This window comes from Diprion similis, chromosome 3 (assembly GCF_021155765.1).
Source record: "Diprion similis isolate iyDipSimi1 chromosome 3, iyDipSimi1.1, whole genome shotgun sequence".
NCBI classification, from domain to species: Eukaryota; Metazoa; Arthropoda; class Insecta; order Hymenoptera; family Diprionidae; genus Diprion; species Diprion similis.
The window spans coordinates 851805-875259 of record NC_060107.1 but is presented as its reverse complement, the minus strand read 5'-3'; the positions used below and the strand labels follow the sequence as shown (position 1 = coordinate 875259).

Sequence of the window (23455 nt, the reverse complement as noted above, 5' to 3'; positions counted from 1 at the left end):
AATGTGTAAAAAAAATTAGGACGCATCGGGTTCAATTTTTTATTTAATTCAACGCATTCGCATTTAATGTAGAAAGTCTCATACATATGTCGCCGTGAGATTGTTGCGAATTTGCATTATCATGAGCATTATCAGCGTTGAGAAGCGGTACGAGATTCAATTATTATCAGAGAATGAATCCCGTGTGAACGTATTACGAGACGCTTGATATTTTCGAATGAATTCTGAAGTCGTTTGTTTTAAACTTTACTAGCTCGTAACATCGTAATAATTTCAGACAATCTGAAGGTGTGAAGTAACGATTTTTCCTAAACACGCATCGTTACAGTAACGTTACTAACTTCATCCTCATGAAAAAGCGGCCGCTGATTAGAAAGAGAGAGAGAGAGAGAGAGAGAAAGAGAAAGAGCGAGAGAAAGGCGTGATTCGAGTCTGGTTCTGTCTCTGTCTTTTGCGTAGCCGTAAATCGGTAGAAAAATATGGAACGTGATTCGAATCAGCCCGAAACTTGTTCCATCTCCTTCTAATCACCGGTCACACTAGCACTGGGTAAAATCAACGTGATCTGCAATCCAGCCTTCAGATCTGTTCAGATCTTTGAAGACATCGCACGTAAACGTCTAACGAAAAGTACAACCAACACGAACGTTAGGTGTCAAAACAAGTCGTTCCACTGACAGAAAATATCTCGAGGAAAGAGAAAACGCGGTACAACCTTAGAATTTCTCTTTCAACTGTTCGGAATCGACTTAGAGTTGCGTGGCATGTGACAATCATTGAATTTGTCAAGGAACATTACTTTAAAGTTCGGAAGCTACATCTCTGAGCTTTACCCTCAGCTCCGTTATGTGTAGATATCAACCATAATGATTTCCTGAACATGCATGTCTCCTTCTTTCAGCACAATGTCTGGTGAACAGTTCTCGCTAGTATGGAACAGTTTCCCAACAAATTTGTCTTCGGGTTTATATACTTTGCTCAGCGACGAACAGCTTGTCGATGTAACACTTGCAGCCGAAGGACAAATGTTACGAGCCCATAAGCTGATTTTATCGCTATGTAGCACTTACTTCAAGGAACTCTTCAAGGTTCGATCTTGATTGATAAAATTCTGTTGTCACATCTTGAATGCAAATAAGATTCATTCAATCGTTACTTGTTGCAGATGAATTCCTGCAAACATCCCATAGTTATTCTCAAAGATGTTAACTACCGTGATTTGTCTGCTTTACTTCATTTCATATATCAAGGTGAAGTTCATGTCAAGCAGGAAGACCTTGGGAATTTTTTAAAAGTAGCCGAAACTTTGCAAATCAAAGGTCTTACTAAGGACAAGAGTGAGGTGATAATTTGACCAATCATTATTGCAGACTCCTAAATAGTACGACGAAAAAAATTAATGAACACAACGAAATTATTAGCCTTGCACCACTTTTTTCCAAATAGGATTTCACCATCAATAACATCTCAGAGCTTGGAGAGAATCCTCCGGAACAATCTAGGGAATTGGATAGTATGATTGAAACAGTACGAAAGTCTGAGATGAATTCCCTTGACCATGAGAAGTCTACGACAACAACACAGGGAGGTGACTCAACCCTTCCTGAAGTCAGCGAATCGACAAGTTTGTCACAAGACACAGTATCTCCTGCACTGACAAAATCTGTGCACAATAAATTTTCTGATCAACAAAGAAGCTCCGATCCTGATAGTATTATATGTGAAATATTAAGTACAAAATCTGATGATCTTAAACGAATGGAACACAATGCCACAGATGAGCCGTTACACCGTACCTCTGAAGCTGCTGATCTGTTAAGAACGAAAGACGAGCTGGTAGATTACACATCGAACATAGGCTGCGACATTGCCTGCAAGAAAGAATATGATAGTCAAGAGAATTTAGATGACCGGAACAGTAATCTACATGCACAAGATAACTTGGCAGCAAATGGTGAGTTTCGTTTTTATCGTTTTATTCAATTTTCTATCCCCGCACTCTCTTCTCACCTTCTGACCAAACTGTACGCTAAATGAGTTCTAGAAGATAGAGTATGAACTAAAAAAAATCTCGTTCTCTGATTACAGAATGTTTTGAACCTCTTGAACAACAACGATAGAAACATTTCATGCTGGTTTTTGTTTCAGCGTTCAGCCAACTGGAAGAAGCTTTTAGTGCAGATTTTTCCACCACTGGAGGTGACTTTAGTCAAGCGCGACAGACGATGAGGGGTGTCCCAGGTAGCAGTGTACCTCTGGAAACTATACTACGTGTTGTGTCTGAATTAGAGCCAACCATACGAGCAGTGAGAGGAAAAGTTATTTGCATGTACTCTTGTCCATGGTGTATGCGTCACTTTAGTCAGCGAGGCAATCTCAAAATACACGTTCGCTACGTTCACGGACCTCTTGAAAGTCTGACATGTAAACTTTGTGGTAATACATACAAAAACAGCAACAGTCTTCGTGTACACTCTTATGTCCATCGTAACCCAAAGCGAAATAAACAGTAAATCAGCCCATGTTACTGCTGGTATGTAAATCAAATTTGTATTAAACACAATCGTTTTTGTAGTAATAAAAATCACGAGATACTTTTTCTACGTGAAACACGTGGAAAAGTGACAAAATTTTTATTTTACATTTACTATTATTCATCCTGAGTACCAAAATGTAGGAATGTGTCATTTAATATTCATTTTAGACATAAATTCAAAAAAGAAAAGAGCCAAAAGAAAATTTAAGAGTCAATACTGAACCTCGTGAGTAAACAGGCTATCTTACTAATCCTTAATTTTTAAATTTCCTTAGTACTCGCTGTTTGAAAATTTTCAGGGTACTTACATTTGTAATTCAATTTTCACAACTAAATTTATACCTACATGGCTTTTTTCCATACCAACTTGGAAGGACTTTGAAACTTGGAATTTTTGATTTGGCTGAAATTTGGCTTTTTTTTGCATTCTGTGAGAAAAGATTTCTTGATTTTTTGCAAATTTTTGTTCATCAACGTTTTTGGCTGACAATTTTTTGAAAAATTCATACTTTTGATGATCAATCATTTTTTAATCGCTTATATGTTTGCTTCCACTGCACGGATTCATGCAAACAAGGTGATAAAATTGTTTGGGAGTTTGTCTCCACACTTGATTCTTAATTTGAAATCTGAAAATCGAATTTTCGGGACGTATGTCCATTCTGAAAATTATGCAACAGCTTATTCTTGTTTGGAAAACGAAACTTTAAGCCCAGTCCGATTGCGGAACTATGAGTTCTTTATATTTACTTTGAATTTTGAAAATTTCATATAATGCGATTTCTCTTACAGTTCATAAGGGTTTGATATATAATTTATTTTGCAATGGTTTTTAACTTTACTTACTGTGTACAATACCCTGTCAACTGTAAACACTGTATAGGGGTCTCCCATATCAACTCGCCAAACTTTGTTACGTGTTACTTATTAAAATGGTATCGAGCTTTTAGGGTGTTGTAATAATTTCTTCGAGAGTATGGATACCGATTTTCAGATCATTAATCCAAGGAATTGTACGCTTTTCCAGGATAGTAGACACCCTGGTAAATGTAATCCTTCAATATCGTCAGATGTTTTCATAACTTCTTTCAAACAACTTAGAAATTGAAGTAACGAAGATATGGATAAACGAGTGTCAGAAAACGGAAACGGACTTATCTTACACCACATCCTCCATAAATAAATTGTAAACCACGGAAACAGAATCATGATAATAACGGGTATATCCGTCCTAAAAGAACCTCGGTAACAGAATGAGTCAACACATCAGCAGTCACGCCTTGTATATCATACCAAGTGAAGCCACAGTTAGAGACAAGTTTGTTATGATTGCAATTCAAACAATATTATATTCATAACATTGGCTGGATGCATTGGATTTTGCACTATCTCAAGTGATAATATTCGCACCACTTTAATCGTTACTACTATCATTTTTCCGATTATTTTCATAGTTTAAGTGAGGCGTTCGCGATGGGTTATTTCGGTCTTTCGAGATTGGGACATTTCCCAACACAGTACGCAGAGGTGAAAACTGCAGTCACTGTTGACGTTTTGGAAGTTGGTCTCATTCTGGCATTTGTTATTGTTGGTGTTGCTTTCCTAATCGCTGTGCTTGGATTCAGTATTATAAGAGTATGTATATGTTTTCAATTTACATAAATTACAAAAAATTCCTTTGACCGAACTAGACAACTTGAGATACTCTGTACATGGTTTTTTTTCTTATTTCAGTGCTCAAACGCTGCAGTGAAAATCATATGCAGTATTATGATTGGCTGTTTCTTGATGCGTAAGTCGCAATACGATACATCACATTTAGGTACATTGTCATTCAAAATGCCTGATATGCTTGCATACAATTTTACTTATCAGTGGGAAATTTCGGTCAAGAATGGGAAGTAGGAACTGTAAAGAGTGTGGTACCATATCGTGCCGGTAATCCATACCAAATAAATGCCAGCATCGGCATAAAGTTGGGACTCCGTTCGGTAAATATCACTCTACAAGGTACGAAGCAAGGGGTTAATCACTCCTGAAATCTGGCGTTAAATTTAAAATCTTTTGAAATCCTGTGATCATGTAATCTGCTTCATATCAGATTTCAAAATTAATTAAACGCCTTGGTATGAAGTTGTTATATATCTGTGTATTGTTACACACTGTTTTCTTAACAAAATTGTTTTTCCTTGAGTATAATTAATATAACATTCCTCGTTACTTTTAATATTTTTCATCTTTTGCCGTTTAGCAAATACTGATGAGACGCCTCTCGAAGGTGAGATAATCAATTACAACGAGAGATTTTCCTGGACTTGGGATCAAGGGAGATTTGGATTTGGTCCTTACGGTAGTATTTTTTCTATAGCATAATTATTATCTGGGCATGTTGTAATAGTCTGTCAAAGTCACTGCAGCCAACGATTTTGCATCATGGTACTGGATTTATGAACAACTTTACATTCTAGCTGGTTTGCTGCAACGAAGCTTCCGTGAGGCTCAAAGAAAAGGTTTACCTATTCCAATTCTCTCGATCATGGAGTATTTCGTTGTAGATGGAGAGGGTTTGAGATACGGCAGATTTTACAGAACGGCTGGGTGGTACACTCATATTTTAATGTGGTAAGGTTTGCAAAATATAATTTTTTTCTCAAACCTTATTCATAATATTGCCAATTCAATTTTATTGCAGGACTGCTTTTGCCACTTGGATTGTGACTAACATATTTCTAGTCAAGTCGGGATGTTACGCAGCCTATTTTCTTGCCTTGACCGGTGCATTACAGATTTTAGCTTGCATTGTTTGGGGCTCTGTACGCAACCCTTATCCGCTAGTCATCCCATTTGAAAATGGTGAAATAACTACATCTTATGGATTAAATTTCTGGATGGCGTTAGTGTGTGGTACGTGTAAAAAAGCAAACGCAAAATCAAGTTGAGTAAAAAATACTCGTCTTACTATTACTCGTTGTAATACCTTTACAGGAATCATGTGTTTATTATTTGCGGCTGTAATGTTTATTATGGATCTTTGGTTTACGGAAGAGTTATCCTCTTTCCTTGGGCTTGATTCCATAGATGACTTTGATGATCGTGTACTGTGTAAGTACTTCATGGCTTGGACAGTTCAATATCTGTAAGGAATGTTACTTTTACAAAAGGTTACATTATTTCTTTTTAAATTAGCGGCCAACGAGGTTGAACTTCTGCGGCAAGAAATAGGGGGAAAAACGAATAACATGGAGATGCAACGTTTAACCGTTCAGATGGATGGTCATGACCAAACACCAACAGCGGTATGTAAATTATACTGGAAAATAGTTAATTGAATAGAAGAATATTACTTTTACTTTTCATTATATTTCATTTCATTATATTTCAGAGGGTTTTAAAGAGACGATCATCAGTTGCGAGAGCTCGGAAACATAGGTACAGATTACCGCAACCAGCGATCAATGAGTCTTATGATAATGAAGACCCAATTTATGAAAATACTGCCAGTCAGCCAGGGTAAATGGAGAAAATTTTACTGCTGGACCAGCCTTTTCTGAAATGTCACATAAATTTATAGACTTTTTGAATCTACAATTCTAAATATAAAAATAAGACAAATTGCTATTTGACTATCCTGAATAAAATCAAGTTCACTAATGGATCTTAATAAATTTCAGGATGTCAATGCAGGAAGGCACAAGTCAAAGCCGAGAGATACTGTATCCAATACCGAAACAGTGAGAATCAAAGCAAATTTGATTTTTATAACCATCCATCTCTGCATTAATGTTTCGAATTTGAATCTCTTAATTAAATGCACATGTAACAGCTTTGACCTTTTTTTCTTATACTTTTGCAATTCTCAAAAATTCTTAGAAAGAGAATTAAATGGACATGTAACAGTTTAGATCTTTTTTCTTTATACATTTGCAATTCTGAAAAGAAATACAATTAATGGAAAAATATACAAATAAAACACAAAATTACCCATATTTGGATACTGAATTTCGTATAGTTGATTTATTGAATCAATTCACTGTGTTCCTTAATTACATTTCATTACTTTTACGAACGATGTCGGATTGACAGGTATAAACGAGTGTTATTTTAAATTGCAAAAAAAATACATTGTGTCATCAATTTTCTGATTCTACTTTATCTTTACTGTCGCTGTAGTCGGATCCACCGCGACTTTTTTCATCCGATTTAGACTCCTTTTCCGACCTTTTATCCTTGCTAGATTTCTTATCGCTTTTGTCCCTTTCACTTTTCTCAGATTTATCTGCGTCACTCTTCTTTCCATTACTGTCCGACTTGTCTTTACTGCGCCGCTCCTTGTCTTTATCTCTGTCCTTGCTCTTCTCGGAGTATTTTGACTTGGAAGAACGCGACTTGGATTTGGATCTTGACTTTCTGGACCGAGATTTGGACCGCTTACTGCGAGACCGTGACCGGCTTCTCCTCCTAGTTGGCGATTTCTTCTTTCGATCTTTGGATCTGGTTCTAGATCTGCGTGACTTAGAATGAGATCTTCTAGACCTTGATCTGGATCTATGACGTCCTCTGGAGCTGCTCCTTCTTCGCGACGGTGACTTCTTCTTACGATCCCTCGATCTGGAGCGCTTGGATCTCGAGCGTGACCTGCGCCTATGACGAGATCGAGATCGTCGGTGTCTGGATCTGGACCTTTTCCTAGATCTGGATCGCCTGCTCCTTCCTCGCGACCTGGATCTAGATCTATGCCCACGGGAGCCACTGCGGCTTCGTTTATCCTTGGAAAGCATACCAATCATAGGATCTATAGCGGCCGATATTAAATTGTGGGCTTCTTTTACCCTAGACATGGCTTCTTCTATCTCCTTTTGTGCTGCCTCGTTGCTCTTAGCTTCAGGCTTTGCAATTGACTGGGTAGAGTGATACATTTTTATCGGTTTATCTGCCAAGAGTTTGCCGTTCAACAAGAGTGCAGCGATAACAGACGATTGTTCGGACAATTCGACCAAAGCATAGTGATCCGTATCAGAGTCCCTGGTGCAAATCCTGAGATATTTTATCTCCACACCATTGTTAGCAAAAAAGTCCAACAACTGATCCTGTGAGACAGAAGAGTCGAGATTGGCTACCACCAAAGTTCGACGAATCTCTTCGATCCTTCGGCTGTCCAAGTGACCCGGCAAATGTGGGTACGACGGCAGACCATTGGACTCTAGCCTCGGATCGATCGTTGTAATAACATGGTTCGGAGGAAGTCCTTCTATCGAGTTCACAACATTAGCTGGAAGCTTTGGCTCCGACGGATACAGACCTGGAACAACCGTCCCGTTGTTGGTCAGCTCGAGCGCCCTCTGCTCATCAGGGATGTCCCCGTTCTGATAGGGTATGACTATAAGCGCACGGTCGATGAAGACAGTGTTGGTCATGTGTTGGGCGACGGTGACGCTGCCCTGTTCGTGAAATTTAATATAACATATTCTAGACTGGACAGGAACCGCAACGTCTCTTATAGTCGGATACAACCTGATGTCCTCAATCTTTCCGAGGTAGCCAAACAGAGTTTGCATCTGGTCCTTGGTCGCCTGTGGCGCGATGTTGGTTACTTGGACCACCTTGGTCGAACCCACCGCCATATCCTCGGCAGTAGATTTTCGTGATCAGCTAGGAATAACCGTCGTGTACCTCGGTTATCACATCAGAATGTTGACGGCTCGGTGCAACCGCGACACGGTCAGAGCTCGATCATTTCGATCTCTCCTTTAGCGAGCACACAAACCATTGCAGTGACCCTTTACTATCGCTGCGTGCACAATGCTTTACAAATTACAACGCCGATCAGATAGTTTGGAGCGAACGGAACTGCGGAACGGACGCGCTCACCAGAGTTCTCTGAACACCGTTTGATCGCTAACTATGCAAACTGCAGAGTAACGTCTAGTGACGACATCTCTTGTAAAAGTTAGACGCAGAGGGCGGCACTGTACTCTGTAGAAATCTAGAGCATGCTGCAAAATGTTATGACATCAGAGCAATGCATGGATTGACGATGAATACGTGTTGGTCTATTTCAGAAGAATTTATCTTCATATTTTTCGAACATAGGAAATAAACAAATACCAAATAAAATTTTCTATCCTTCATTAATTGTTAAACCCGTCCGATGGGTGACAGCTTTTGTAAGCCTTCTTACAACCTTATATGGGTCAACCGAAGAGTATATAAATTGAACTAATTCTATATTTACACTTACCACTAATTTTCTTGGAGGGGAGAATCTCCATACAGAATACGAGCATGTTTGTACTTAATATCACACCGTGTCAATGTATAAATTTAATCGAACAGCATTTGCAGAGCTTTCGCGTATTCCGATGATGCGTTTCGAACTGTAGAACCAGCGAACTTCGATTTGCTATTCCCGTGATACCAATTGTATGGTTAATGTTTTGCTCTCGAAGCACGTAATATGATATACATGGATAGTAAACAAACTCCGTTGATACCTGCCTCTCTAGTGATTATCTAAAGCTTGAATACAAATTAAATCGCGTTCATTTCGAGTAAAAGTTTCGAAGCGATGAGCGGAAAACGGCAGCGAACGGAAGCACCGAGCAATCGTATTCTATTAAATTGAAGAGAGCCAGCCTTTGAGCCAGCCTTATGTGGGATTTGGAAGTAAAAAAAAAACTGAATACTGATGACACTGATGACCACTTTGCTGATGACTTCTGATCCTTCTGATAATTAACGCGATCTGTATAGTATTCGCTTACCGACGAAGGCTGGTTTTGATGACAATTACCGACTGTCGACCGAAGAACTGACGAACACACAGCCCATTTGGCCATTGGCGTACAAAAGAACAAAGTGTCGCATAACTGATGTAACTTCGAACCCAATTGCGTTCCAAAGTTGCGATGAGTATGTCTATCTATGGAGTAGCTGGATGAGCAAAATGGTGGTTAGCAGCCGGTGAAGAGGTTTCTGTGTAACAAGTTAAAATACATCGTTTCGTCACTTTCCTATGTCAGTGAAGCACTGTTAGACGAATATGGCAAATCAATTACTATCGACGGTGAATAAATTAGAAAAGTTTATTCTCAAATCAGTGCTAAATGGTCGTCGCGATCACTTACAGGTGCGCAATAAACTGACATAACCTATGACATAACAAGCTAATACTGTTTTTACACTGTGCACGATTTTTATATCATGTCTGTTTGATGTTCAAGGTTAATTTTTTATAATCTAAGTTTCCCATGTTTTTCATACTTATTTATAAGGGTTGTGTTTCAATGTTTCAGAAAATTGCACAATATTGCCCAATGTATGTCTCATACAAATAACATCACCCGCTCCATGTTCGCTGTTAGCTCACGAGACAAAAATTTATTGCAGTCGACAAGCTCTGTTACTACTCAACTTTGCTCGGGTTATTAGAACGTTCTGTTTGTGGTTCTTAAGACTTAGCACTATTATTTATTTTTCCAGTTTTGGCAGAGGTTATCTGCATTGCAGTACGGTTCAAAAATACCCACGATCGAGCATGTTCAGCAACAGTGGCGACTATTCTGTTCGAAACCTCCGAAGGGATTTGAAAAGTTTTATAGAAAAAAGACAGGTAGCTATCACCTTTTTGTTTTTAACTTTGAATGAAATTTTTATCTTATTCTGGCTTTATGGTTGCCCAGTTTCAAGATTCATTTTTATGTAATGGGTTTAATCTCGTATTCGTGTAATGAATGTGGGATTCTGACCAGGTGGAAAAAGCGAATCACAGGTGAAGGCTGAAAAGGAAGCTCAGAAGAGTGCAGCAAAGGATGGGAATGCCTCGGGGCAATCACGCTCACCTCAACCATCAAAACCATCACCTGCTAGTCCAGAATGGTCGTTTAAATTATTTGGGGAGAAATCACAGTCTGGATCCGGAGGAAAAATTCCCCCGAGTTCGAATAAAGATCCGATAATGATTTTCTGTGGGATTGGGGCATTCCTTTTATTCGGATATGTTGCATATTCGCAAATGGGTTACAAAGAAATCACTTGGCGAGATTTTCTCAACAGGTAATCGATGGTTTAATGTTTAGTTTATTCAATATCAGTCAATATGTTTCAGAGTAAACAACGATTACTTATATGCTTCTACTTTTTCTTTATAGCTATATGTCCAAGGGTATAGTACAAAAACTGGAAGTTGTCAACAAAAAATGGGTTCGAGTTGAACTGCTACCAGGTCACAGTGCAGATATTTATGTATGTAACTGAGGTAGCATTTCATTTTCCTTTATCAGTATAAATTTTACTTGATTACATCACAAACGATTATTGAAGGGCTTTAGTTATACAGTAAATTTCTCTAGATTCACGTGTCTTTCAAAAATACGGTTCGTTTACCTATGAATTCATTATGCTTTCTAGCCTGCTCCCTGGTTTGCCATTGGAAGCGTGGATTCTTTCGAGCGAAACTTGGAAAATGCTCAAGCAGAATTAAACATTGAACCTCAAAACTATATCCCTGTTTTATATAAGACTGAAGTTGAACCCTTGAACGTACTCTTTAGTTTAATACCAACACTTTTTGTCACACGTATGTATAATTATTTTATCGAATTGAACCTGTTTCAACATGAGCTAGTTGTTAAACATAAGTAGTAAGATTATTTTCAGAATTTAGTTTACCTTATTTGAAAATATTCCACTTATACTTTGAATACCTTTCTCTGACACTATGTAATTCTTCAATTTAGTCTTCTTGATATACCTCGCGCGACGTGCTGCTGACATGATGGGTGGTAGTAGAGGAGGGCGGAAAGGTGGAATATTTGGCGGTGTTATGCAATCAACTGCTAAGCTCATTAACTCCAGTGAAATTGGCGTACGTTTCAAGTGAGTATTTACTCTACGTTTAATGTCGAACTTTGCAATCTTCTAAAATACTGAAAATTAAATGATGAATGTGAGGAGAATAATTGTTGATTATCAAAAGCATATGAAGATCAACTGAAAAAGACTTATTCACATTCAACAGGGACGTAGCCGGATGCGAGGAAGCTAAGATTGAAATTATGGAATTCGTAAACTTTCTCAAAAATCCGAAACAGTATATGGATCTAGGAGCAAAGATACCAAAGGGGGCCATGCTTACAGGTCAATCTATTCAGTTACTTATCTTGCTTCGTTTCCTAGTTCCATTAAAAAGTGCTTTTAGCTGTCTTACACGCAGGGGAATATATACGTATAACACAATTTTGACAATTGCCGTTTTTATTTACTTACTGCATTTGATTTCTAATCAGTCTCTGAAACTACATATTGAACTTCACAGGTCCACCCGGAACGGGAAAAACGTTGCTAGCTAAAGCGACAGCTGGAGAAGCCAATGTCCCCTTCATCACAGTCTCTGGTTCAGAGTTTTTGGAAATGTTTGTCGGAGTAGGTCCTTCCAGAGTGCGAGATATGTTCGCAATGGCACGGAAAAACGCACCTTGTATATTATTTATTGACGAAATAGATGCGGTTGGAAGGAAGAGGGGCTCAAGGAACTTTTCAGGACATTCAGAGCAAGAGAATACGTTGAATCAATTGCTCGTTGAAATGGATGGTGAAATAACTTGAATTAATTATTATCTATGAGACAAGAAAGTCTAGGTACGTTGCAGCCCGATAATTGGTTTATTAAAATTCGTTTTATTTTCCTAACAAAAGGGTTTAATACTACAACAAACGTAGTTGTATTAGCAGCCACAAATAGGGTCGATATCCTGGACAAAGCTCTTCTGCGTCCCGGAAGGTTCGACAGACAAATATTTGTTCCGGCTCCCGACATCAAGGGACGTGCTTCCATTTTCAAAGTGCATTTACAACCGCTAAAAACGGATCTCGACAAAAACGAGCTAGCGAGAAAGATGGCGTCTCTTACTCCCGGATTTACTGGTACGACGAAATATTTTTTCCTCAACATAATCTGTAGCAGAAAATTAAACATTGGTGCTGACCAATAACAAACTACTTACCTTTTAGGGGCTGATATCGCCAATGTTTGTAACGAGGCCGCTTTGATAGCAGCCAGAGATAAGAACACCAATATTCACCTCAAGAACTTTGAACAAGCAATTGAGAGAGTTATTGCTGGTATGGAAAAGAAAACCAATGTCTTACAGCCCGAGGAAAAGAAAACTGTGGCCTATCACGAAGCCGGTCATGCTGTTGCAGGGTGGTTCTTGGAGCATGCAGACCCACTTCTGAAGGTACTTTTATTCCACGGCATTTTTCGTGTTTTTAATCATTAACCATCATCCAACAACGTGCACTTTTCTCTCTTTTCGAAAGGTTTCCATCATCCCTCGTGGCAAGGGCTTAGGCTATGCCCAATACTTGCCAAAAGAGCAATATCTTTACAGTACACCGCAGCTCTTCGACCGAATGTGCATGACACTTGGAGGGCGCGTTTCCGAGGAGATATTCTTCTCTCGAATCACGACGGGTGCTCAGGATGATTTACAGAAGGTATGACATAAATTCACCAATCTCAGAAGACAGTTGGACCGATTCTTGGCTAAGTGAGAGTCGCTATTTGATCCCTGACTAATCGTCCTGCTTGTCAATAATGAAGAATTCTTCCGTCACGTAACTTTGCTTGAAAAATGTCTCGCTCTGTGCAGGTGACGAAAAGCGCTTACGCCCAAATAGCGCAGTGGGGAATGAACGACAAAGTAGGTAACGTTAGCTTCGACTTGCCACAGCCTGGTGAAATGGTAATGGAAAAACCGTACTCGGAAAGTACGGCGCAGTTAATCGACTCCGAGGTTCGCACATTGATCCAGACCGCGTACGATCACACGCGCGAACTACTGAACAACCACAAAGAAGACGTTGTCAAGGTAGTTTTGAAGGAATCAGTGGAATGGAATGTTCCATGTTCGCGGTGCTCATCTTTGATCCTTTCAGGTTGCCGAACGTCTCCTGAAGCAAGAGGTCCTCAGTCGAGAAGACATGATCGATCTGCTCGGGCCGAGACCATTCCCGGAGAAATCGACCTACGAACAGTTCGTCGAGGGAACAGGATCCTTTGAGGAAGACACAACTTTGCCCGAGGGACTTAAGGACTGGAATCAGTCGTCGAACGACTCCTCTGAGAAAAAACTACCGGGTACCGAGGATACCAAAACACCGCCACCCCCTTCTTCATCTACCACAGCAGAGACCCCCAAAAAAGATCAGCCTCAGCAACGATTGTAATTATTTCCCGAATTAGGTGATAGTCCGGTGTGTATCTCCTACGTACGCTGTATTATACTTAGAAATATATAATATACAAATTAAAATAAATCATTATTGTATTCTAATACGGAAAAAAAAAGAGTAAAACATTCACGATTTTTTTATTTGATTTCCTAATGTATGAAAATACGGCGTGAAACGTGACGATGGTGACGATTTTTTCGACAACGCGCCATTTAATCAAATATTTCTAGTTTTAAAAATCTTTGCGCAAGCAGTTATTATTTTATTCTATCACAGATTTGTTTAAAGTTATGATGTTTGAAAGAAAATTTAATGAATCCATGTATACAATGTGTGTATTTTAATTGGAAAATCTAACTTTTTCTAATTCAAGTTCTGAGTTGGGATCAGCGTAATGTTATATTGACGTTTCTACGTGCAATAATGCGTACTACGTACACGAATCATTCTGCACCCGGCTGATTTTTCTTACGACTAACGTGCAAGGAGAAGGAGTGAAGGACAGACGATGAGCAGAAAGTTATTGTTTCCAGTTTTTACCGAAACTATGTGTGTTGACTTCTCAAAAAAGAATTAAATAATTGTAATTATATTGAACTTGATGGTATCTTCACAGAGTTTTCATTACCCCCTCATATTTCATGCCATTCCTTGATTATAATTGAATTGTAGAGGTAACACAATTACGTTGACGAGGAATTGAGAATTTTGGAAACGTTATTATAGTTTTCTTGTGTTTTTTTTTTTTTTTCTAACACAGAGAGTGCTCGGTAATTCTGAGATTTCGTTTAATGTTTCTTTAATTTGTTCCAATTATTACGTCCGATCACATTTGACAGCTAAAATAATTCTTTTTAAATCGCGAATTGAAATCAATTCAATACAGAGCACAAGTTTCGTCATACATACAAATTTGGCACCTATACTATACAGAAATTAATCATATTGACACATCCAACAATTCCTGGTCGACAATCCGGGGAAAAGATGCTAAAATAAAAAATTTGATTGCTTTTCATAATCTTTGCGAAGCTGTAAATGATAACCGCAGACTCTGGTCTTGAAAATACAATTTATCACTAAGAGCGTTTTCAGATTGAAATACCTGGAAAAAATATGATCAAAATGAATCAATCAGATTTGCAAATTGGAATGCAGGGTGTGATAGATATGTGACTGAAATCGGATCCCGGATTGCTTGCAGAGAAATTGATGAAAAGTCCGACATACTTGAGTATATGATGTATGTATAATAATAGTAAAAATGTGAAACGTGAACTCGGTTCCTTGTACATTGTTACAGTCCGCGTTTTATTTCATTTTGTTTTATTTATTTGTTTCTTTTTTTTTTTTTTTTTTGTTACTAAAGTGAAAATGAATCTTGAAATTCTACAAAACTATATTTACGATTTATTGAGTAAATATTTATATAATAATTTGCGAAATTACCACAACTTATGATTCTAATCACTATAATAATATAATATGATGATCAAATATTATACAATCACTAAATTATTGCTTTGTCGTACCTTGTATCACACTAATCTACACTCTATGTTTTATACATTATTATTAGCATTGTTTATTTATTTTTGTTTAATTATTAATTATTATTATTATCGTTATCGTTATTTTTTTTTAAATTAATTTTGTTGTTGTTGTTTTTGTTTATTTCGTTTTACTTTTAATTCAATTTTTTTTTTTTTTTCAAGCAAACCTTGGATAATTAAGTTTTTCCTATATCGTGGATGTGGACTATCTGTACGTATAGACGTTTTTTTTTTTTGACAATACACATATTATATCGTCGATTTTGGTTCAGTTAATTTCAAAGGCCGCAGCTTTTCCTCGCATTATATTATATCGGTATAACGATATATATTATTCGGACAACAGTGAATGAATTATAACATGAATGAATATATGGGCATTTAAGTAAAACAATTAAATAATCTCAATGTAACTTTTAGATTTTCAGTGTACGTTTCATCAGTTCGTTCGCGACGATATTATAAAAATGCATACTTCCATCCACCGGTGAAAAACATGATTATCTGAAACTGAGCTCATACTCTACATTTTATATAATATACATAGCAGAATCAACTTTAATGTCCATTCACTTATAAATATTAATAATAATAATAATAACAACAATAATAATAACAATGATGATGCTGATGATGATGATGATGATAATAGTCATAAAATGTCTATCATATTGAACTAAACTAAAACAGATCAAATATTATCTGTGTTTACGAATATCAGTTCTGCAGTTCACTATTATTTATGAGATTATTAATTCATCGCCCAATTATTATTCGCCGATGAAAATAATATAGTCTATGGCATATAATAACGTTGGTACGTGTGTGAAAATGATAAATTTTGTTCTACAACTTCATTTTCATCGTTCTATTTTTCGAAAACGTGCCTACGATGCCTCTCAATACCAATAACAAAAGTTCTCAAAAGTTTGCAGTATTACGTATAATGTAATCATTCATTCAAACTGATCATTAAATGTATAATAATGATAATAATATACGTAGTATAAACTCCGTACGGATTCCAAGATAAATTGTTACCAACATTGCAAATTTTAGGATATACACTATTATTACTACTAATGTTATTATTGATTTTATTATTATTAATTATTATTATTACGCACTATCATCTAATATTGATAGTGGTATTATTATTATTATTATTATTATCATTATCATTATCATTATTATTATCCTTTACCGTGATTCATCGTATGAACATATACATTCTATTTTTATATAATTATTCTTGATTGACCATTTAGTTTAATTCGCTGTTGCACGTAGATATACGTCGTATTATGTAGGTGTGTACAATATACGGTATATTAATATGTAATATTGTACGTAAAAAACCGATGAAACTAAATTACAGATATTGTAACAAAGACTATCGAGCTATCAACGTGTTATTATTACGACTAGACATTAATACAGCCGGTTTATTTTTTGTTTATCCTTATTTTCTGTTTTCAGTGAATTTCTTGTTTTGTCCGACTATTCCATTCTCTTGACTTATATCACAAATTGGACACAATATAATTATACAAATAAACATGTGTATAGATATATTACGAATAACACGTAACACATTACACGTATATCATAAGTAGGATGTATGTCTTCATGTTACACACACGTCGAGTTTCGGGTTTTATTTCGTTTTCCATTTTTCATTGTAAAAATAAAAGATAACAATAATCATAAAAATGATGCTATTTAAATAGGCATAGTATAATTAACCGTTTGACTAGACTTAGTGTCGTAGACTAGGGACGAGAGTCGAATATAAAAAATGTAGCAAATATATAGTTGTGTAAAAAGAAAGCGTAAAATATCCTGACTAGAATCGTATGTAAATTACGTGTGCATTGCAAAACTAAATATGCTGCTTTCGAGCGAAATATGGAATCAACATTGAAAGTGTTCTTTCCACGTTATATAATAGCGATAAACAACCAAGTCAAACGTTATTAGATAAATATAATATAATATATATATATATATATTATCTATATATATATAGAGAGAGAGAGAGAGAGAGATAGTAGACGTATCCAGCTATGATGAGGATACGTTCTTATTATTATGACAAGAATAGACAGCTTTGGGTCGCAGTAGTAACGACTGTTAATGTACAGGCGGTCTGACCATTTGATCAGCGTTCCCTTCGGCTGTAAGTAGAAACACTCCGTGCATAGCCAGCCGCAAAGTCAGCCGGCCATCGCGGAATGAAACGACTCCAGCCGCTTTGACTATCCTGCTTGCTAATGGTTAATTAATTGTTGGTGCTTGGCGAGTTATTATTATTTATAATATTATTATTACTATTATTACGGTAATCATTAATCCGTGCATCGTGAGCTATTAACGAGATTCAATTACTACGGTGGGTGAATTCAGAATCTACGGTTTTTTTTTTTGGTATTTTTTTTTTTTTACGTCAATTTTAATGTTCAGGATTGAGTGGTTCGAATTTTACCGTTTATTCATTGGAGAAAGTGAAATAGAATAGTTGAGGTTTTGATTTAGATATTGAGACACTACACGAAAGTTAGAGATAAACTTGATAAAATTCAAATTAAGTAGAATACGTTGAGTTTTTCTATTTGTTGCACATCGTGTTGGACGCGGTACGACTGCAACTCTGTTAACTGAACTCTATTTATGTATAGATAGATAATTGCAGTGTGATTCGGAAACAGCGTAGCGGAAGAGGAAAACTGGATAAAATTTTCCACTTTCGATCAGTCGATAAACATTACCTAGATTATACGTAGACGCACCGCGTTTAGGGTGCGTCGGCGTCGTTGCTGCTGTCGTCGCAGTTGTCGCGTTGACAGGCGGACTCGAGATGTTTGTTGAGATAGGACTTGAGGGCGAAGGACTTGCGGCACTTGGAGCACTCGTAGTTCTTGTCCGAGGAGTGGGTCTGCATGTGAGCCCTGAGGTTCGACCTGTCGGCGAAGGCCTTGCCGCAGTGAGCGCATCCGTAGGGTTTCTCGCCCGTGTGACTGCGCAGGTGTCCCTGGAGCAGCCAAGGCCTGGAGAACATTTTCCCGCAAACGCCGCAGCTGTGGGCGAGCTTGTGGGTGAGGACGTGCATCGCGAGTGCCGGCATGCTGACGTAGGCCTTTCCGCAGTGGATGCACTTCTTCGCCGACTGGGAGTCGATGCTGCGGTGGGTCTGCTTGTGCCTCGAGAGGTTCGAGGAGGTCGCGTATTGCTTGCCGCACTCGCAGCAAACGTACCGTCCGACCCGGGGAGCCTCGGGCGGCTCCGCGGTCTCCGCGGCCTGCAGCTCCGCCGGCGGCTTCGCCTGGGCACCGCGTTTGTTCTTCGAACGTCCGTCGGCGACGAGGAGGGTGTCGTAGGTATAGGCCGCGGCCTTGACCTCGGCTTGCTCGCCGATCGTTGTCTGGACCTCCTTGTCCCTCGTCGTCTGCGAGTTCGGATTGTTGTTCTCTATGTCGCTGCTGCACTCGGAGGCCGGCGGCGTCAACGGCGGCGCGGAGACCAACGGCTCGGAGACCATCGCCGGTGCCGGGGGTTCGCTATAAGCGAATAGAATCTCCTGCACGGGCGACAGCGGAACGAAGACGCCCCCCACCGTCTGCTGGACGATCGTCGCCGGCTCGTAGACGATGCTCGCCGGCTGAGGGTGGTAGAGGTTGCCGGGCAGGTCGATCGCGTTTACCTGATAAATAGAAGGCTCCGGATGGTAGACGGCCATCTCCTGGACGTCGGTCGCCGGGCTCTCCACTACCTCGTGGGGACCGATGACGACGCTCGGCGTCGGCAGCGGCGGCAGCGATCTCGAAAGCTCCAGGAGGTCGTGGGCAGCCTCCGTCTCGGCCGCCGATCTATCCCTGAATATCGGCATCTCGTGATCGGAGGCGAGGAGGAGTCGAGCCTCGACCCGCCTCTCGGTCGTCGTCGCCGTCGTCGTCGTCGTCGTCGTTAACGTCGGCGTCGTCGACTTCGTCGAAGGTATTCTCCGCTCCGGCGACGGCGGAACCGACGGCATCGGTTCGTCGACCCGAGATTCCGAGGAATCGGAGCCGGATCTGGACGTCGTCGATGTCGCGGTCGCACCATCATCGGTTGTCTCAACACCTGCAAGGAAAAAGGGGGGGATTTATAGTCAAGCATTGTGATTTAACTGGCGCCGGTTATAACACGGGGGCTTTATATACACTTGTTGTCGAGTCTTAACCGTCCCGTGAATTAATTAGTTGACGGCTCGAAGCTCGGCTCCCTGGTGTGCGATATACAAAGACGTGGTAAAATGTACATGTATTTGTCATACTTGCGTCTAATTGTCGCCTAATTTCACCATTTTCAAGCTACACGCATTTGCGCGACAGAGTATTCTTATGAAGTTGCAAATGTACACGGGTAAGACTCTCGTAACTTCCTTCTCTAATTCTTGTAATTCAAGTTTAACCCCAACGCTCCATTTGAGGCAATTCTTCAACCCCCAAACACTTGTTGCCTTTTCGCGACGATTTTCGCGCGGAATACTTTAATCGGAATATGGAATTTCGATTCGTCAATACATGCGACTGTTTCACAGGACCCCGCAAAATCTTTATGGTAATTGGCTGCGGGTCGGATTTTCAGTAGTACATATCTCTCATCGACACAAGTCCAAAAACCAGCAGTTTCCGAGATATAGACTTCGGAAGGGTGGTGTACGGATTTTTTGACATCTATGGATCACGCGATTTTTACGAATTACAAAGCTTCAATGGGTACTTGAAATCAAATATATCACTCAAAAACTGCACAGCCGATTCGCATAGACTTGGCACAGGCGTGAAAAACAGGACACGACGATTATCGCAAGAGTCTGAGGGTTTCGTTCTTCACGCGAAATCTGACCTTCCATCTCCTTCTGGTGAACCATCGAGTTCACGAATGAAATCAATGCCTCGATGGAATCAACCACAGCTTCCTGCCTATCTTTGAGAATCAAACGTTCAGTTTTTTGAGTGATTCGTTTGATTTCAAGACCCCTCGAAGCTTCGTAATTCATAAAAACTCTGAAATCCATGGATGTCAAAAAACTGCCTTTTTCATAGAACGGCTAGATCGGTGTCGTATTATGCCTTACCTCGTAGAACATCGGTCGTCGAGGCAGCCGGTTGTGCGGATTCGACTGACGGCACGGAAATTTTTACAGGCAGGGCTGGGGACGGAGGCGTCCTGCTTCGGCCCCAAGATTCGAAGCTCCTTACGGCGCTGCTCATGTACTTGTTGCACAGCGCCTTCTTCACCATGTAACATCGCGGCATCTTGCGTTGTGTGTCTTTTTCTTGCCACGGGATATAATAACTCGAAGCTCGTGTAGCGTCTGCTTGCCTATCGTTTTACTACTATATTTTAGTATTTTCTTCTTCTTCGGAATTGGTCCAACGTGTGTCGTTCAAATGTCTTCTCTTTTTTTCTTTAAATTTTATTACTCTTTTTCTCTATAAATTGTTTATATTAATTTTTTTCCCTCTTCTCTCTGTTTCTTTCTAATAGGATTAAGTCTAGGTTATCGTTGCACAACTCGAGGACGATATATTAAGTGTAGTAATTAATACGTTTACTTATTATTAACGAGCCTGTATTAAATCATGTTCTCCGTTATTGGCTTTATTAGTTACAGTATACGTAAATATCGTTTACTACTTTATAGTTTTAAATCCTGGCTCTTTTATTTTCATTCTTTACATCTTTCACTTACTTTCTCTCCTTTTCAACACACACACATATATATATATATATATATAACATATCATTTACATATGTTTGTGTATACGTATATTCATATATATATATACATATATTTATATATATATTTATATGTATTTATGATGTATAAACGCAGTAAAGTTGCGGGGTAGTTGTTTGGTTACCTTGTTTCAGTATTGCTTTCGTTGTATTTACGGGTGGAAGTTTTACAATAATAATGATAATAATAAAAACACAGCAATAATAATAATAATAATGATAATCACCGAAATGAATTGCACGAAAATATTGTATAATGAGCAATGATAGCAATTGTTATAACAATAACGATAACAATAACAACAACAATAATAATAATAATAATAATTATAATAATCGTATCGATAACGTTAAAGTCTTGACGTCTCTCTCATCAGCACTGTTTTTCAGGTGCGTAATTTCAATCGTTATATGTACAATAAATACGTGGCACTCTGACCGACAAGTATTGTACGTTTATAATACAATAACGATGTATAGTAGAAAGAAGAAACGGAAATTGGAAGTAATAAATAAAAAAAAAAAGTGCAAAGAAAGAAAATAAAGGAAAAAAAAGTAAACCGAGGCCCGAACAGCAGCCAAAGCCTGTACCTCGTCTTTCAGGAGAGCTTTTGGAGGCGGTCAAGCGTATATTTATTATATTACCCGATCGTTGTGCGATCCGTGATCCATCGGGCGTGTGTTTCGGTGTAAATTTTGTAGATTTTCACTCGATATCCGCATTATCGGCGGATAGATGTAATCGGGTTCGTCACACGACGAATTGCACGTTGGATGAATTATTATTATTATTATTGTTGCTAATCGACGAAGCGTCACGATTACTGGGAGCGAAAATTGCACATCGTAGTATTTCTCGGTTTGATTTCCCCCTTCTTCCTCCGCGTAGACTTCCTCTTCCCAGTTTCGGTCCTCGACAACTACGGGCGGCTACGCCTGGAGCGGTGCAGGCAGAAGGAGCAACAAGTTGGACAACAGGTCGGCGGCGCGTGTGGTCGATAACTCAGACCTCGTCGTATAGCTAGCTGCAGGGCGGCGCGGCGTCGCGACGCAAGGCCAGGCGAGGCGAGGCGAGGCGAGGCGGTTCCAACAACCCACGGCAACCACCACCACCACCACCACCACGGCAACCACCGCCCTCGAAGGGTGAAATTCTGCCTGCTCGAAGGGCACGTCGCGCGACGATATCACGATCACGATTTTCAAGTACCAAGACGAGTCACTCCGTTTAAATACACCGATCCCGATCCCCGGGCAGCCAGGCTCCGATCAGGATCCTCTCTTCAGCACCGCCCGTCGCGTCGTAGAGGTGTATACAAACAAGTTGAACAACGATGATATAATATCTTGCCGGGTTAAAGGAACGAGTAGGATCGCACCCCCAACCGATTCGCGGAACACCCTTAAACCGGGTGGTTCCCCAGTCTATCACCTCACAGGTCAGGACGTCACCCAGTTCCGGGTTGCCCCGGGTATAAGGTAAGAATACCACCTGTAGGTGAAGCAACAATTGTCCGCTGTGTGCGGAGGGTAGCCCGACTACATGGCTTGTCCGGGTGTGGCTGGGGTGCAACTGTCGCCTCGCGGTGCCCCCGCGCCCTAGCCGAGGCGCCTGCGTCCTCAGAGGCGAAACGCTCGGCACCGGCGTCGCCCCCTCCCGCCGCTCGCTCCTCATCGATTTTTCACCCCCGCGAGACGGCCGTCAGGGTGAAGCGTTTGCGGCGGGGTGGGAGAGGGGGGATTGGGAGGCGAAGGGGGAGCTCGACCAACACCTGTTACCGCAGAGACAGTCGCCGCACGGACCATGTGGAGGGGGGAGGGAGCGGATCGATACCGTGACACGGAACGACGCGGCGACGCTAGCGCCACGATCGACGAGGGGGCGAGATTGGTAGGCCTGGTCGCGTGTTCAGACGCACACCAACTCGTGTGTTAAACGTATGAAGACGTATATACTTACTATTTTCCGCGTAAAATGTATACCTATGTATTATAGTTGAGAGTATAGTATATATTATATTAAACGCGCCGCACGCCCGTCGCTAGGCAACGACAAAACACGGTCGAGCTTTGCCCGACCGGCGTCCGTTTCTGTTCTGCATATCTGCTGCATCATGCGCATGGAAAAACGATCGCTTCATTCCGGCTATCTATGGAGCAGCTCACCCTTTGCTCGCCCCTTGACGCCGCCACCCCCGCCTGAGTAGATGCGACTCCTGTGGAGATCAATCTGATCGGATCATCCGAGGCGCCATCGCGTAGCGCAATAATATAACGAGAAAGCTTTCTTTTTGAGACGTGGATCTTACGATTAATTGCAGTGGACCGAAGGGTCCAACGATTGACGTTG

General features: G+C 40.0%; 5 protein-coding genes across 7 annotated transcripts; 3 read left to right on the top strand and 2 right to left on the bottom strand.

Moving 5' to 3' along the window:
• Positions 1–459: 459 nt before the first annotated feature.
• LOC124416747 (protein jim lovell-like) lies at positions 460–2517 on the top strand. Of its 2 annotated transcripts, none has more exons than XM_046898035.1 (5): positions 460–708; positions 902–1088; positions 1166–1342; positions 1447–1954; positions 2149–2517. In XM_046898035.1, the coding sequence occupies exons 2-5, from the start codon at positions 906–908 to the stop codon at positions 2511–2513; spliced, it is 1233 nt and encodes a 410-aa protein (XP_046753991.1). In that variant the 5' UTR covers positions 460–708; positions 902–905; the 3' UTR covers positions 2514–2517. The 2 variants fall into 2 exon arrangements, with proteins under 2 accessions (XP_046753991.1, XP_046753992.1); XM_046898036.1 differs by having other exon boundaries at positions 530–549.
• LOC124404248 (dual oxidase maturation factor 1-like) lies at positions 2418–6438 on the top strand. Its single transcript, XM_046878228.1, has 12 exons — positions 2418–2533; positions 3991–4171; positions 4271–4328; positions 4412–4546; positions 4788–4886; positions 5005–5158; positions 5229–5440; positions 5522–5638; positions 5723–5829; positions 5919–6046; positions 6208–6267; positions 6360–6438. Exons 2-12 carry the CDS (start codon positions 4010–4012, stop codon positions 6436–6438), a joined length of 1311 nt encoding a protein of 436 aa, XP_046734184.1. The 5' UTR covers positions 2418–2533; positions 3991–4009.
• A 90-nt stretch (positions 6439–6528) lies between these two features.
• On the bottom strand, positions 6529–8436 carry LOC124404139 (probable splicing factor, arginine/serine-rich 7). The gene has a single exon (XM_046878036.1). It carries the CDS (start codon positions 8155–8157, stop codon positions 6667–6669), a length of 1491 nt encoding a protein of 496 aa, XP_046733992.1. The 5' UTR covers positions 8158–8436; the 3' UTR covers positions 6529–6666.
• Positions 8437–9455: 1019 nt separating this feature from the next.
• On the top strand, positions 9456–14373 carry LOC124405014 (AFG3-like protein 2). Of its 2 annotated transcripts, none has more exons than XM_046879611.1 (14): positions 9456–9662; positions 10016–10145; positions 10285–10588; positions 10684–10777; positions 10943–11111; positions 11272–11410; positions 11553–11671; positions 11850–12125; positions 12230–12457; positions 12545–12771; positions 12854–13030; positions 13186–13404; positions 13472–13758; positions 14142–14373. In XM_046879611.1, the coding sequence occupies exons 1-14, from the start codon at positions 9576–9578 to the stop codon at positions 14161–14163; spliced, it is 2478 nt and encodes an 825-aa protein (XP_046735567.1). In that variant the 5' UTR covers positions 9456–9575; the 3' UTR covers positions 14164–14373. The 2 variants fall into 2 exon arrangements, with proteins under 2 accessions (XP_046735567.1, XP_046735568.1); XM_046879612.1 differs by having other exon boundaries at positions 9457–9662; positions 13472–13789.
• Positions 14374–18114: 3741 nt separating this feature from the next.
• LOC124404247 (protein escargot-like) lies at positions 18115–20621 on the bottom strand. Its single transcript, XM_046878227.1, has 5 exons — positions 20441–20621; positions 20209–20349; positions 19813–20036; positions 19634–19670; positions 18115–19440 (listed from the first exon to the last, which is right to left on the bottom strand). Exons 1-5 carry the CDS (start codon positions 20619–20621, stop codon positions 18116–18118), a joined length of 1908 nt encoding a protein of 635 aa, XP_046734183.1. The 3' UTR covers position 18115.
• Between the last annotated feature and the right edge of the window lie 2834 nt (positions 20622–23455).

What these genes read in the sequence shown, in the direction of transcription:
- LOC124416747 (XM_046898035.1), top strand. Translation starts at nt 906, where the DNA reads ATGTCTGGTGAACAGTTCTCGCTAGTATGGAACAGTTTCCCAACAAAT. An exon ending in ACTTCAAGGAACTCTTCAAG is followed by an intron (nt 1,089 to 1,165) that starts GTTCGATCTTGA and finishes TACTTGTTGCAG; the next exon opens with ATGAATTCCTGCAAACATCC. An exon ending in AGATAACTTGGCAGCAAATG is followed by an intron (nt 1,955 to 2,148) that starts GTGAGTTTCGTT and finishes TTTTTGTTTCAG; the next exon opens with CGTTCAGCCAACTGGAAGAA.
- LOC124404248 (XM_046878228.1), top strand. Translation starts at nt 4,010, where the DNA reads ATGGGTTATTTCGGTCTTTCGAGATTGGGACATTTCCCAACACAGTAC. An exon ending in GGTAAATATCACTCTACAAG is followed by an intron (nt 4,547 to 4,787) that starts GTACGAAGCAAG and finishes TTTGCCGTTTAG; the next exon opens with CAAATACTGATGAGACGCCT. An exon ending in AATACTGCCAGTCAGCCAGG is followed by an intron (nt 6,047 to 6,207) that starts GTAAATGGAGAA and finishes AATAAATTTCAG; the next exon opens with GATGTCAATGCAGGAAGGCA.
- LOC124404139 (XM_046878036.1), bottom strand. Translation starts at nt 8,157, where the DNA reads ATGGCGGTGGGTTCGACCAAGGTGGTCCAAGTAACCAACATCGCGCCA.
- LOC124405014 (XM_046879611.1), top strand. Translation starts at nt 9,576, where the DNA reads ATGGCAAATCAATTACTATCGACGGTGAATAAATTAGAAAAGTTTATT. An exon ending in GTCACAGTGCAGATATTTAT is followed by an intron (nt 10,778 to 10,942) that starts GTATGTAACTGA and finishes TATGCTTTCTAG; the next exon opens with CCTGCTCCCTGGTTTGCCAT. An exon ending in ACAAAGAAGACGTTGTCAAG is followed by an intron (nt 13,405 to 13,471) that starts GTAGTTTTGAAG and finishes TGATCCTTTCAG; the next exon opens with GTTGCCGAACGTCTCCTGAA.
- LOC124404247 (XM_046878227.1), bottom strand. Translation starts at nt 20,621, where the DNA reads ATGCCGCGATGTTACATGGTGAAGAAGGCGCTGTGCAACAAGTACATG. An exon ending in TCGTCGCGAAAAGGCAACAA is followed by an intron (nt 19,671 to 19,812) that starts GTGTTTGGGGGT and finishes AAATGCGTGTAG; the next exon opens with CTTGAAAATGGTGAAATTAG. An exon ending in TAGGCGACAATTAGACGCAA is followed by an intron (nt 19,441 to 19,633) that starts GTATGACAAATA and finishes TTTTCCTTGCAG; the next exon opens with GTGTTGAGACAACCGATGAT.